The 13,810-nt window shown below is 49.7% G+C and overlaps 1 protein-coding gene across 5 annotated transcripts in view; it reads left to right on the top strand.

Moving 5' to 3' along the window:
* Nucleotides 1–13,810, top strand: part of LOC134810435 (huntingtin-interacting protein 1-like) — a 136,225-nt gene that overhangs the window by 64,131 nt on the left and 58,284 nt on the right. For all 5 annotated transcript variants that reach the window (XM_063814306.1, XM_063814304.1, XM_063814305.1 and 2 more), the window contains exons 2-4: nucleotides 5,615–5,678; nucleotides 12,842–12,984; nucleotides 13,244–13,300. In XM_063814306.1, the coding sequence (XP_063670376.1) occupies nucleotides 13,286–13,300 (15 nt within the window). In that variant the 5' untranslated portion in view covers nucleotides 5,615–5,678; nucleotides 12,842–12,984; nucleotides 13,244–13,285. The remainder of the gene's footprint in view (nucleotides 1–5,614; nucleotides 5,679–12,841; nucleotides 12,985–13,243; nucleotides 13,301–13,810) is intronic.

The raw sequence follows: 13,810 nt of genomic DNA, 5'->3' as shown, positions 1-13,810 counted from the left end.
TGTGTGTGAGCAAGGTTCATAATGACCACAAGTTTGAGCAATTGGTCAAGCAGTAGGAACAGTTATTTTTAGGGTAAATCTAAATCTCACCCATCATGGGTCCTCCCTAGAGGCCCTGAAGCAGTTTCTACCATTTTTCTTCCCTCCGTCCCTCCCTCCCTCCCTCCCTCCCTTCCTTCCTTCTTCCTTCTTTTCTAAGACAAGGTCTTGCTCTGTCATTCAGACGAGCATAGTGATGCAATCTCAGCTCACTGCAGCCTCCAATGCCTGGATCGCTCAAGTAATCCTCTCACCTCAGTCTCCAGAGTAGCTGGGAATACAGGCGCATGCCACCATACCCAGCTAATTTTTTTGTAGGGATGAGGTCTCACTATGTTGCCCAGGCTGGTCTTGAACTCCTGTCCTGAAGTGATCTTCCCACCTGAGTCTCCTAAGGTACTGGGATTACAGGCATGAGCCACCGCATCCAGCCCCATTTCTAGCATTTCCAACTACCTGGTGTGGTCCTCTTCCTCACGGCCCATATTCCTTACAGGCCTTCCCAAACCCCCTGGAACTTAACCATGTCCAGGTCAGCATCTTACAGATTTGGGTTTCTTGTCCTTCTATGTATTTATATGCCTTGTAAGTCCTTTCTGACTGCAGACAACCTTGATGGGCTCCGGAAGTATGGAGACTTTGCCCAGGGGTCTGTCTGCAGCCAGAATTTTGCCATTGTCATGGTGCCCCAGCCTATGTCATGGTGCCCCTGGCCTATGGTGCCAGGGGAAGAACATAGTTTAAACGGCTGTAATGCACTTGAGGAAATGTACAGGGAAGACAGTGCTTGGGACAGTTCTGTCACTGAGGACTAAGGTCCAGGGAAGGACGTGCTAAGAGGAAGCTGTAAGCACTGCGTCTCCATAGGAGAGAAGTACTGCTTCATGGAGAGGTTTAGGGGAATGAACTTTTCACTTCTTACTTGCATCTTTTTTTTTTTTCCTTTTTTGAGACAGGGTTTTTGCTCTGTTGCCCAGGCTGGAATGCAGTGGGGGCGATCACGGCTCACTGCAACCTCTGCCTGCTGGGCTTAAGCGATCCTCCCACCTCAACCTCCCTAGTAGCTGGGACTACAGTTGTGCACCACCACACCTGGCTAATTTTTGTATTGGTTTGTAGAGACAGGGTTTCACCATGTTGTCCGGGCTGATCTCAAAATCCTGGCCTTAAACGATCCTCCCACCTCAGCTTCCCAAAGTGCTGGCCAGAGATTCCTTCCTGACTGCTCTTACGCTCACCCTGCAGAGCCAACGACTGTGCTCAGGAGAGCCCCAAATCATGTGCTGTAGGGGAAGCATCGCATGTCATTCTTGTCCTCCCAGAGGACCCCATCTGATGGGGAAAGGACCCTGTAATTAGTTTCCTGGGGCTGTCAACAAATTCCCACTAATTGGGTGGCTGCATTCTCTCACCATCTTGCAAGGTAGGGCAATACTGTCTCTGAAAGCTCTAGGAAAGGCTCCATTTTTTTTTTTTTTTTTTTTTTTGAGCATCTCGCTCTGTCACCCAGGCTGGAGTGCAGTGGCGTGATTACTGCTTACTGCACTCTCAACTTCCTGGGCTTAAGCAATCCACCTGCCTCAACCTCCCTAATAGCTAGGACTACAGGCACACGCCACCACACCCAGCTAATTTTTGTATTTTTTAGTAGAGACACGGTTTCGCTGTGTTGGCCAGGCTGGTCTTGAACTCCTGACCTCAGGTGATCCTCCCGCCTCTGCCTCTCAAAGTGCTGGGATGACAGGTGTGAGTCACTGCGCCCGGCCGGGAAGGATTCTTTCTAGCTTCTCGTGGCCGCTGGCTGTCCTTGGCATTCCTTTGCTTGTAGACTCATCACTCATCTCTGTCTCATTTCATGCAGCATCCTCCCTGTGTGTCTCTGGATCCCTACATCTTCTTCGAGGATCACCAGTCATATTACATCCCATAATATGACCCTACTCCAGTGTGACCTCATCTTAACTAGTTACATCTGCAAATGCCCTATTTGTAAATAAGATCATATTCATAGGTACGGGGTGGGGGGGGGGGTTGGGCGTGATTATATATTTTTGTGGGGCGGGGGTATACAATTCAACTTACAACAGAGGTTATACTGTTTAAAAATCAAGTCTGGTCAGGAGAAGAAAATATATAAGGAGATATGGATTTAAGAACATATTCATTAGCTGGGTGTGGTGGCAGGCACCTGTAGTCCCAGCTACTCGGGAGGCTGAGGTGGGAGAATCGCTTGAACTCAGGAGGCAGAGGTTGCAGTGAGCCGAGGTCACGCCACTGCACTCCAGCCTGGTGACAGAGCGAGACTCCGTCTCAAAAAAAAAAAAAAAAAAAAAGAACATATCTGAGAATTTAGAAAAACAGCAGCTGGATGTGGCAGTGTGCAGCTATAGTCCCAGCTACTTGAGAGGCTGAGGTAGGAGGATCACTGGAATCCAGGTGTTCAAGTCCCGCCAGCCTGGGCAACATAGCAAGACAGCGAAACCCTATCTATTTTGGAAAAAAAAAAAAAAAAAAAAGCTGGCCAGGTGCTGTGGCTCACGCCTGTAATCCCAGCACTTTGTGAGGCCGAGGCGGGTGGATCACTTGAGGTCAGGAGTTCGAGACCAGGATGGTCAACATAGCGAAACCCTGTCTCTACTAAAAATATAAAAATTAGCCAGGCATGGTGGCATACGCCTGTAGTCCCAGCTACTCAGGAGGCTGAGGCAGGAGAATCGCTTGAACCCAGGAGGCGGTGTTTGCAGTGAGCTGAGATCATGCCACTGCACTCCAGCCTGGGCAACAGAGTGAGACTCTGTCTAAACAGAAAAAAAAAAAAAAGTTTTTATTTCCAAAGGATAGATTCCTAGGAGTGAGATTACTGGGTCAAAGTTTTTTTTTTTTAACCTTTCATTATAGAAAAGTTCAAACGTATACAAATATGAAGACTAGTCCAAGAAGCCCTGGTATAGCCCCAGCATCAACAAGGAACTTGTGGCCAAACATATATCCTACGGACAAGGGGTCAGCATTTTCTGCAAAGAGCCAGTTAGTAAATATTTTAGGCTTTGCAGGCCTCATGGTCTCCATCGCAACCATTCAACTCTGCCTTTGTAATGCAGAAGCAGCCTCAGCTGATATTAAATGAATACGTAAATGCATGAGAGTGGGTGAATTCTAATAAGATTTCTTTTCTTTCTTTTTTTCTTTTTTTTTCTTTTTGTTGTTGTTGTTGAGAGTTTTGTTGTTGTCGCTGAGAGCTCTCTCAGCCAGGCTGGAGTGCAATTGTGGAATATCGGCTCACTGCAACCTCCGCCTCCCAGGTTCAAGCAATTCTCCTACCTCAGCCTCCCGAGTAGCAAGTAGCTGGGATTACAGGTGCCCGTCACCACGCCCAGCTAATTTTTGTATTTTTAGTAGAGATGGGGTTTCACCATGTTGGCCAGGCTGGTCTCAAACTCCTGACCTCAGGTGATCCACCCACCTTGGCCTCCCAAAGTGCTGGGATTACAGGCATGAGCCACTGTGCCCGGCCATAAGCTTTATTTTCAAAACCAGGTGTTAGTCTGGTCTGGTTGTGGCTTGTAACTGTAGTTTGCTGATCCGTGGGTCTATACCATCAACCACCAGACTTTTTATTCTCCAGATTATTTGAAGTAAATCTTAGACATTGTATCATCTTGCCAGTAAATATTTCAGAATGAACCTGTTTAAAAAAAAACCAAACTCTTTAAAAATTAACCACAACATATTTATCACACCTAAAATTTTAAAGGTAATTCCTGGCTGGGGACAGTGGCTCATGCCTGTAATCCCAGTGTTTTGGGAGGCTGAGGTGGGAGGATCACTTGAAGCCAGGAGTTTGAGACCAGCCTGGGCAACATAGTGAGACCCCGTCTCTACCAAAAATGAAAATAACTGAGCATGATGTCATTCGCCAGTAATCCCAGCTACTCAGGAGGCTGAGGCAGGAGAATCGCTAGAGCCCAGGAGTTGGAGGCTGTGGTGAGCCATGATTGTGCCACTGCACATCAGCTTAGGGGACAGAAAAAGACCCTGTCTCAGGACGAAAAATAATAATAATAATAATAATAAAAACTAGAGTTTTTTCAGCCCCTTTGCAGAATTTTCCAGGAGATACATTCAAGAAAACCAAGATGTAGAGAAGTCTATATATGACAATCTAATTTTTGTAGAACAATGGCAAAATTAACCTCTTCAGTATGTAGGTATTTATGTGTATGTGTGGGTGTATGTATGTGATACATAACAGGTTTTTAACATGGGTTATAGGGATAGAATGACATCAAAACAGAAAAAGGATAAAATCTGTACCTAAGAAAACAGCCTACATGATATAATCCCTTTTCTGTGTTTGTGCAAATGGTACTCCTATGTATATGCACTTTGCAAAATTAAAAAGAGTTATGATTTGGCCGGGCACAGTGGCTCACGCCTGTAATCTCAGCACTTTGGGAGGCAGAGGTGGGAGGATCATTTGAGGTCAGAAGTTCGAGACCAGCCTGGCCAACATGGCGAAACCCCGTCTGTACTAAAAATACAAAAATTAGTTGGGCATGGTAGTGCACACCTGTAATCCCAGCTACTCGGGAGGCTGAGGCAGGAGAATTGCTTTGACACAGGAGGCAGGGGTTGCAGTGAGCCACGATCACACCACTGCACTCTAGCCTGGGCGACAGAGTAAGACTCTGCTCAAAAAAGAAAAAAACAAGGCCTGTAATCCCAGAACTTTGGGGCGCACGGATCACCTGAGGTCAGGATCTTGAGACCAGCCTGGCCAACCAACATGGTGAAACCGCGTCTCTATTAAAAATACAAAAATTAGCCGGGTTTGATGGCGGGTGCCTGTAGGCCCAGCTACTCGGGAGGCTGAGGTGGGAGAATCGCTTGAACCCAGGAGGCAGAGGTTGCAGTGAGCCAAGATCAGGCCACTGCACTCCAGCCTGGGTGACAGAGCGAGACTCCTCAAAAAAAAAAAAAAAAAGTTAACGATTTTAAAAACGATTGAGAGGGAACGTTTAATGTCCCTTGATGTCATTAAGGAAGTACAAGGGAATTTGCTTAGAAGTTGGAAAATGCCCAAGAGTGTGGTAAAACAAAGACTTAGTGACCACCGCCGGTGCTGGCCAGCCGGAGAAGGCTCTGTGGAAGGTTTGGAGGGGAGAGAGGGGCAGCTGGATGCTCTTGGGCCATGGTCACTCCCTGATCTCTGCGCCTCTTCCTCCTACTCCGGGAGAAATAATGTTTCCCTGGGGGATGAAAAGCATCTCTTTGTGCGGGCTTTAATTGCCATGTTGTTGTGCCAAGGGAGTGAGTGGCAGGCGGGAGCAGCAGCTGGGCACAGCCAATGCCAGGCAGTGGTGCCCACTCCCTCAGGACGGCCCAGCCAGCTGGCTCCTGGGAGCGCTGCCCACCTCTGCCCCCAGCTGGGCGCCTGCAGAGGAACCGACCACCCGTGGGGCTGGGGGAGGTTGGCTGGAGGAGGAGAAAGGGGCGGGCATCTGGGAGGGTCTCAGCCACTCTCAGAGGCTTATTCATCTCATCCTCCTTTCCCTCCCCCCTTCTTGTTTTTCAGACTGTCAGCATCAATAAGGCCATTAATACGCAGGAAGTGGCTGTAAAGGAAAAACACGCCAGAAATATCCTTTTGGATGTTGCTTGGAAGACCGACCCTGAGGGAGGTCAGCTCATGGGGACTGAGGTCAGGGCCAGGCTGCCTTGCTCAGCTCCAGGAAGGGGCAACCCTGCACAGGCCAGGTCCCTGCAGCTTCTGATGATGGCAGCTTCTCAGAGAGGGCTGGCTGCAGAGACCACAGACCTTCAGGGTGGCAGACACCAAAGAGGCTGTGGAGCCCAGGCCTTTCAACTTGCCAAAGATCCTGCTCCTTTCCTTAAGGACTTAAGCACTCCTTTTTTTCTTTTTCCCAAAGGGGTCTTGCCGTGTTGCCCAGGCTGGAGTGCAATGGCGTGATCATAGCTCACTGCAGCCTCAAACTCCTGGGTTCACGCAATCCTCTCGTCTCAGCCTCCCGAGTAGCTGGGACTACAGGTGTGCACCACTATGCCTGGCTAATTTATTTTATGATTTTTAGAGATGGGGTATTGCTCATTGCCCAAGCTGGCCTCAAGCAATCCTCCCTCCTCTGTAACCCCAAAGTGCTGGAATTACAGGGGAGAGCCACTGCACCTGGCCGACTCAAGCTTTGTAGAACCTCATAGTCACTTGAAAGTTACTTTCCTTTGAGAGACCTCCTGGGGGTCAGGAGGGATCTTCACCTATATTCAAAGCCCTCCAGGTCCTTTCTTTGCCTTTACAGGAACACAGGGACCACTCCCCTGGAGGTTGCATAATCAATAGTTATCTCCTTTTCTGAGCATGAAAGCAAAAAAAAAAAAAGAAAAAGAGAGTTTTTTTTTTTTTTCTTTTTTGAGACAGAGTCCCACTCTGTTGCCCAGGCTGGAGGGCAGTGGCATGTTCTCGGCTCACTGTAACCTCTGCCTCCTGGATTCAAGCGATTCTTGTGCCTCAGCTTCCCAAGTAGCTGGGATGACAGGCGTGTGCCACCACACCCGGCTAATTTTTGTAATTTTAGTAGGACCGGGGTTTTGCCATGTTGGCCAGGCTGGCCTTGAACGCCTGGCCTCAGCCTCCTAAAGTGCTGAGATCACAGGTATGAGCCACCATGCCTGGCCGAAAAAAAGAAAGTCTTAGCTTCAGAGGTTGGTTGGCCTTAAACTGAGGCAGGGGCTCTCTACCTTCGTGAACAGGTTCAACCTATGCCAGGGGGAAGAAGACAAGAGCCTTGAAGTGGATTAGGGAATGGGTGACTTGAAAGCCCTCTGTAAGCCCACCACACCCAGGAGCAGCCTGTGGCTTTGTAGAGAGGTGCAGGACCATGCTGGCTGATGAATCCCTAGGAATCTGCCTTTGAGTTGCAGAATCCAGGAACTGAAGCGCTTAATCCCCAAAGGCTGAAGGAGAGAGTCTGCCAGGGGGGTGGCTAAGCTTTTAACTCTCTGTGTGGTGGGCCAGAGCAAGGTGGAGTTCCGGGCAAGCAGAGTTGGGACTTTTTTTTTTTTTTTTTTTTTTGAGACAGTCTTGCTCTGTCGCCTAGGCTGGAGTGCAGTGGCATGATCTCAGCTCACCGAAACCTCCGCCTTCCAGGCTCAAGAGATCCACCTGCCTCAACCTCCCAAGTAGCTGGGACCACAGGTGTGTATCACTACCCCTGGCTAATTTTTGTATTTTTAGTAGAGACGGGGTTTTGCCATGTTGCTCAGGCTGGTTTCAAACTCCTGAGCTCAAGCAATCCTCCTGCCTTGGCCTCCCAAAGTGCTGGAATTACAGGCATGAGCCACCGCGCCCAACTTCGGAGGCCGCACCCAGCCTCAGAGGCTGGACTTCTGTCTGCAGTGGGAAGCTTCTCCTCACCTGGGCTCTTGGTTACTGTGTCACAGCCAGGCAAGCCAGAGCAGCTTGTCCCGAAGCCTTCTAGCCTCAACCCCTAGAGGCGACCCTCCAGGTTAGATAGCCAGAGAAGCCCAGCATTGCTTTGTGTGGTATATGAACTGCTGTTTGCTAGAGGGAAAGCAGCTTGCCTTTAGTGGGAAGATGCTTTGGCTGGAATTAGGATGGCGGCTGCAGAACCTCTCTGGGGTAACCCAGAAGTCCAGCCCTGTGCGAGCCTAGCTAGATCTTGCTCTTTTTTTCCCCAGAAAGACACAGGCCCCTTGGTTTCCTGCATCACGTTTGGTACCCTTGCGATGATTCAAAGCAAACCAAGAAAAGCCTTTATTTTAAACGGCCCAGTGGATTTTCTCAGAGGAAATGACTCAGCCCTGACCCTTACCTACGAATAATTTGTGATCAATCTGATAAAAGATATGAGTAAGGGAGAGACAGTTATCATCAGGCAGTGTGCTGTTCAGGACAAGACATGGGTGCAGAGAGGCCAGGCCTGCAGCGGCAGGGTCAGGTCACATGCTGCCGGGAGGCTCCCTGGGAGGAGGGAAGGGGCCCTGCAAGGAGATTCTGACATTCTGCCACTGGAACTCTCGGGCTCACTCTGGGACCTTGAGTGGGGCCTCCATGAGTCTTAGGTCACTTTCTGTTCAATCAAAGGTTGGACAAAGAAGATTTCAGGCCAGGTGTGGTGGCTCATGCCTATAATCCCAGCACTTTGGAAGGTGGAGGCGGGTGGATGACCTGAGGTCAGGAGTTCGAGACCAGCCTGGCCAACATGGTAAAACCCCATCCTACTGAAAAAACAAAAATTAGCCAGGTGTGGTGGCGGGTACCTGTAATCCCAGCTACTTGGGAGGCTGTGGCAGGAGAATCACTTGAACCTGGGAGGCAGAGGTTGCAGTGAGCCGAGATCGCGCCACTGTACTCCAGCCTGGGCAACAAGAGCAAAACTCCGTTTCAAAAAGAAAAAGATTTCAAAGATTTAACAGTCCAGCCCTAACATTCTATGAGTCTCTGATTCATAATTTCTAAATGGTGAATAAATGTTGAAAAATCAACTCCATACAGTAGGGTTTGAAATGCCTAATTAAAGATATCCCAAAGCTTTTGTTTTTTTTTGAGGCAGGGTCATGCACTGTCACCCAGGCTGGAGTGCAGTGACACAATCAGTTGGAGGCTCACTGCAGCCTCCAACTTTTAGGCTCAAGTGATCCTCCCACCTCAGCCTCCTGAGTAGCTGGGACTATAGGCACATGCCATCATGCCTGGCTAATTTTTTATAGAGATGGGGTCTCACTGTGGCCCAGGCTGGTCTTGAACTCCTAGCTAGGCTCAAGCAGTCCTCCCGCTGGGCCTCCCAAAGTGCTGCAATTACAGGCGTGAGCCACCGTGCCCAGCGCATTTATCTATTATCAGGTCTTTTATCAGCTGCCTTAGATACAAACTGAATAAGCATTAGGAAGTCTGACTTCAGAAATGCTGCTTACACATTTATCACAGATGCCTAAATGGTGAACAGGTTGGCCCGCCACCTTGGTATTCACTCCTGGAGGGCTGGGGACTGAGTCTTATTTTTCTTATTTTCTTTTTTTTCTCCCTGAATGGATTTTACAGGCTTTGACACATACTTGGGGCATAAAAATGCTTATATGTGAAAGAATGCCAGAAAGGTCTCCTTGCGCGTTTCAAAGTCAGGGTGCCTGAGCCGGGTGTGGTGGTTCGCACCTGTAATCCCAGCACTTGGGGAGGCCCAGGCAGGAGGATCACATAGCCCAGGAATTCAAGACCAGCCTGGGCAACATAGTGAGACCCATCTCTACAAAAAATAAAAAATTAGCTAAGTGTGTTGGTGCATGCCTGTAGTCCCAGCTACTTGGGAGGCTGAGCAGGGAGGATCACTTAAGCCCAGAAGTTGGAGGCTGCAGTGAGCTATGATTGCACCAATGCACTCCCGACTGGGCAACAGAAGGAGACCCTGTCTCTAAAAAACAAATTAACAAAATTAATTTAAATTTAATAAAATAAAGCCAGGGTCCCCAACTAACTCTGCACTCAGCTTCGGTTTAGGAGGCTGCTCTCAGGAAAAGTAAGCACTGTCCACTGGGAGAAGGAGTGCGGGGAGGCTGGGGGTTGCTGGTCTCTCCTCACGGCTTCCTTGCAGTCTGCAGGGGCTGTGCTTTAAGTGGAACCAAAAATTATTTCAGAAATCGCTCCTACACCAAGGCCAGGCGCAGTGGCTCACACCTGTAATCCCAGAACTTTGGGAGGCCAAGGTGGGTGGATCTCTTGAAGCCAGGAGTTCGAGACCAGCCTGAGCATCATGGTGAAACCCCGTCTCTACTAAAAAAACAAAAATTAGCCGGGCATGGTGGCGGGTGCCTGTGATCCCAGCTACTTGGGAGGCTGAGGCACGAGAATCACTTGAACCTGGGAGGTGGAGGTTGCAGTGAGCCAAGATTGTGCCACTGCACTCCAGCCTGGGCGACAGAGCGAGACCCTGTCTAAAAAAAAAAATAGAAAGAAAGAACGAACGAGAGAGAGAGGGAGGGAAGGAAGGAAGGAAGGAAGGGAGAGAGAGAAAGAGAGAAAGAAAGAGAGAAAAAGAAAGAGAAGGAAGGAAGGAAGAAAGAAAGAAAGAAAGAAAGAAAGAAAGAAAGAAAGAAAGAAAGAAAGACTCCTACACCAAAAGCTGATTTTAGCTTCCAGACCCAAACATCTGTTTAAGCCCACCCTCTCTAAATGAAGATGTCATCGAGGAAAGGAGCTTTATGGTATCTTCCAGTTCAGAAGCAAAATAACATGTGCTCTGGGTGAGTCATTTAGTTTCCTACCTGAGATGAGTCCTTCTGCCCTAAATGACAGTGCACTTGCGACCTGAGCCTTGCTGAGTAAAGCCTAAAGTTCCGGGCACAGAGTTGTCCTAACAACTGACAGTGCCCAGTTACTGGGTCTGTGAATCTTGTTGAAGCACACAATTACAAAAGTGGAAATTCTCTCCTCACTCCAAAAAGAGCTCACTAATGACAGAGATCTGGAATAGCCGAACTTAAAATCATGTGAGGCCAGAGGGACATTTGTTTATTTTTGAGATGGAGTCTCGCTCTGTCGCCCAGGCTGGAGTGCAGTGGTGCAATCTTGGCTTACTGCAACCTCCATCTCCCAGGTTCAAGCGATTCTCCTGCCTCAGCCTCCCGAGTAGGTGGGATTACAGGCATGCACCACCATGCCCGGCTAATTTTTGTACTTTTAGTAGAGGCGGGGTTTCACCATGTTGGCCAGGCTGGTCTTGATCTCCTGACCTCGTGATCTGCCCACCTCGGCCTCCCAGAGTCCTGTGATTACAGCCGTGAGCCACCACGCCCAACCCTGATGGACATTTATTACATGCAAACTGACAACTATCTGCAGAGGGTGGGTGTGTTTGGAATTAGGCCTGGGGAGAAGTGGTTCCAGGATCCCATATATGGGGAATTCAAGGTGTGGAGAGATTGAAGGTGACCCTGAACAGGGCCAGGCAGGTTTATGGAAGAAGTCGGGTGTTCAGGTTTATGGAAAGGGCTTTTGTTGTTGCTGTTGTTGTTGAGGCGGAGTTTTGCTCGTTGCCCAGGCTGGAGTGCAATGGCACGATCTCAGCTCACTGCAATCTCTGCCTCCCGGGTTCAAGCAATTCTCCTGCCTCAGCCTCCTGAGTAGCTGGGATTACAGGCATGCGCCACCACACTGGGCTAATGTTGTATTTTTAGTAGAGATGGGGTTTCACCACATTGGTCAGGCTAATCTCGAACTCTGACCTCAGGTGATCCTCCCGCCTCAGCCTCCCAAAGTGCTGGGATTGGAGGTGTAAGCCACCGCGCTCCACCATGATGGACATTTATTACATGCAAACCGACGACTATCTGCAGGGAGTGGGTGTGTTTGGAATTAGGCCTGGGGAGAAGCGGTTCCAGGATTCCATATATGGGGAATTTAAGGTGTGGAGAGATTGAAGGTGCCCCTGAACAGGGCCAGGTGGGTTTACGGAAGAAGTGGGGTGTTGAGGTTTACAGAAAGGGCATTTTAAACAAAGATTGCTGCTGTCAAGGCAAGCACAAGGCTGGCTAAATGGAAAGGGGCTGGGAAATGCTGCCTGGAGGAGGAGCCAAGGGGTCAAGGTGCAGGACTCCCTGCAGGGACCAAGGTCCTTGACGAGGAGCAGAAGCACACCCTCACTTTTTTTTTTTTTGAGATGGAGTCTTGCTCTGTCACCCAGGCTGGAGTGCAGTGGCGTGATCCTGGCTCACTGCAACCTCCACCTCCCGGATTCAAGCAATTCTCTTGCCTCAGCCTCCTGAGAAGCTGGGATTACAGGCGCCCACCGCCACGCCCAGCTAATTTTGTATTTTTAGTAGAGATGGAGTTTCGCCGTGTTGGTCAGGCTGATCTTAAACTCCTGAGCTCAGGTGATCCACCCACCTCGGCCCCCCAAAGTGCTGGGATTATAGGCGTGAGTCTCTGCACCTGGCTTGCACACCCTTACTTTTAATAATGCATAAGAAAGAACCTGAGGAAGCCCTCAAATGTTGTTTAAAAGTTAGGTGTCATAAGGCCAGACACAGTGGTTCATGCCTGTAACCCCAGCACTTTGCGAGGCCAAGAGGGGAGGACCACTTGAGGCCAGGAGCTTGAGACCAGCCTGGGCAACATAGCAAGATCTCATCTCTACCAAAAATTTAAAAATTAGCCGGGCACAGTGGTGCATGCCTATAGCCCCAGCTACTTGGGAGGCTGAGGTAGGAGGATTGCCTGAGCCCAGGAGTTCGAGGTTACAGTGAGCTATGATCACACCACTGCACTCCAGTCTGGGTGACAGAGTAAGACCCTATCTCAACCACCACAACAAATAGCTGTAGTTATTCCCGAAGGACACATCATCAACTCAGCATTCTCATAGAAAGGACAACCCAATACCACCGTGGCCTACAGGGTATTTGTGCAAATTAGAAAAAGACACACCTCTCTCTCAAGATGCTTACATCTCGGGAAATTGTCTACTCAAGTGGATTTTATTAAAATAAGTATTCCCATCTGCCCTAAAACTCCCAGAAGGAATGTACAGTTCTATGGTGTCTTAGCTCTGAGCGGCGCTCCCTCCAAGGCACTGCCAACCACGACTTGCACTACTGCTCGGTCCCCTGCAGTGGCTGTGTGCAGGCTTGGTCCCCTGCAGTGGCTGGGTGCAGCCTCTATCCCCTGTGATGGCTGGGTGCAGGCTCAGTCCCCTGCAGTGGCTGGGTGCAGGCTCAGTCCCCTGCAGTGACTGGCAGAGCCCATCCGTTGTTTTCCATAACCCCCCCTCACCGTGCATACTGGGCACCCACCATGAGAAAGGGGCACAGACCTTCTGGTCTGTTGTCAACCGCCTGCCTCTGTCTAGCAATGCAGTGCTCTGCTGGAAGTTCTGCCATGTGTTCCACAAACTCCTCCGAGATGGACACCCGAACGTGAGTTCCTGGGGCTGTGGGGTGGCAGGGAGCCAGGGATCCTTGTGGGGAAAGTGACTGCCTGGGCCACAGAGGCTGCTGTCCTCTCCCACACTGCCCCCTTCTCCTGGCCTTTGGGTTCCCCATTAGAGTTGGGTGAGTCTCCCTCCCATCAGCCTGTCCCCCTGCCCTAGGTTCACCTCCGCCTCTCTCCATCCTCCTTCCCTTTGTCTTTCTTTCCTTCTCCATTCTCTCACAGGCTGTTCTTTTGCCCCTGCAGGTCCTGAAGGACTCTCTGAGATACAGAAATGAATTGAGTGACATGAGCAGGATGTGGGTGAGTTTGGAGATGTACTCAGGAGCCACCTGCTTCTCCTTTCCTTCCTCAGAGGCCACAGAGCAAGGACTGGAGGGTGAAATAAATTCATCTCCTTCAGCTTGTTGAGGATTTCTCCCATGGGTGCCAGAGACGGACTAAGGATGCCCCCAAAGAGTACCATGATATCCATAGTCTTGCCTGGGGTCTCTGGATGCTTGAGGAAAGTTCCAGGGCCTGGGAGCTTCTCCTGCCAATGAAAACTCATAAACTCATGTCACAAAGCTGTCCAAGGTTGGGATCCCTCAGCAGTAGCTCCATGGCCATGTTTCCTGCTTTTTTTTTTTTTTTTTTTTTTGGTAGAGACGGGGTCTTGCTATGCTGCCCAGGCTGGTCTTGAACTCCTGGCCTCAAGTGATCCTCCCACCTCAGCCTCCCAAAGTGCTGGGATCACACACATGAGCCACTGTGCCCAGCCCACAGTTCCTACTTCTCTTCTCCTTCCACTGGTCCCGTTGGAGTCATAGTGCA

The sequence above is a fragment of the Pan troglodytes genome, chromosome 6 (genome assembly GCF_028858775.2).
Source record: "Pan troglodytes isolate AG18354 chromosome 6, NHGRI_mPanTro3-v2.0_pri, whole genome shotgun sequence".
Lineage (NCBI taxonomy): Eukaryota > Metazoa > Chordata > Mammalia > Primates > Hominidae > Pan > Pan troglodytes.
Note: the sequence above shows the minus strand (reverse complement) of the source record. Positions and strands in the feature narration are given on the sequence as shown.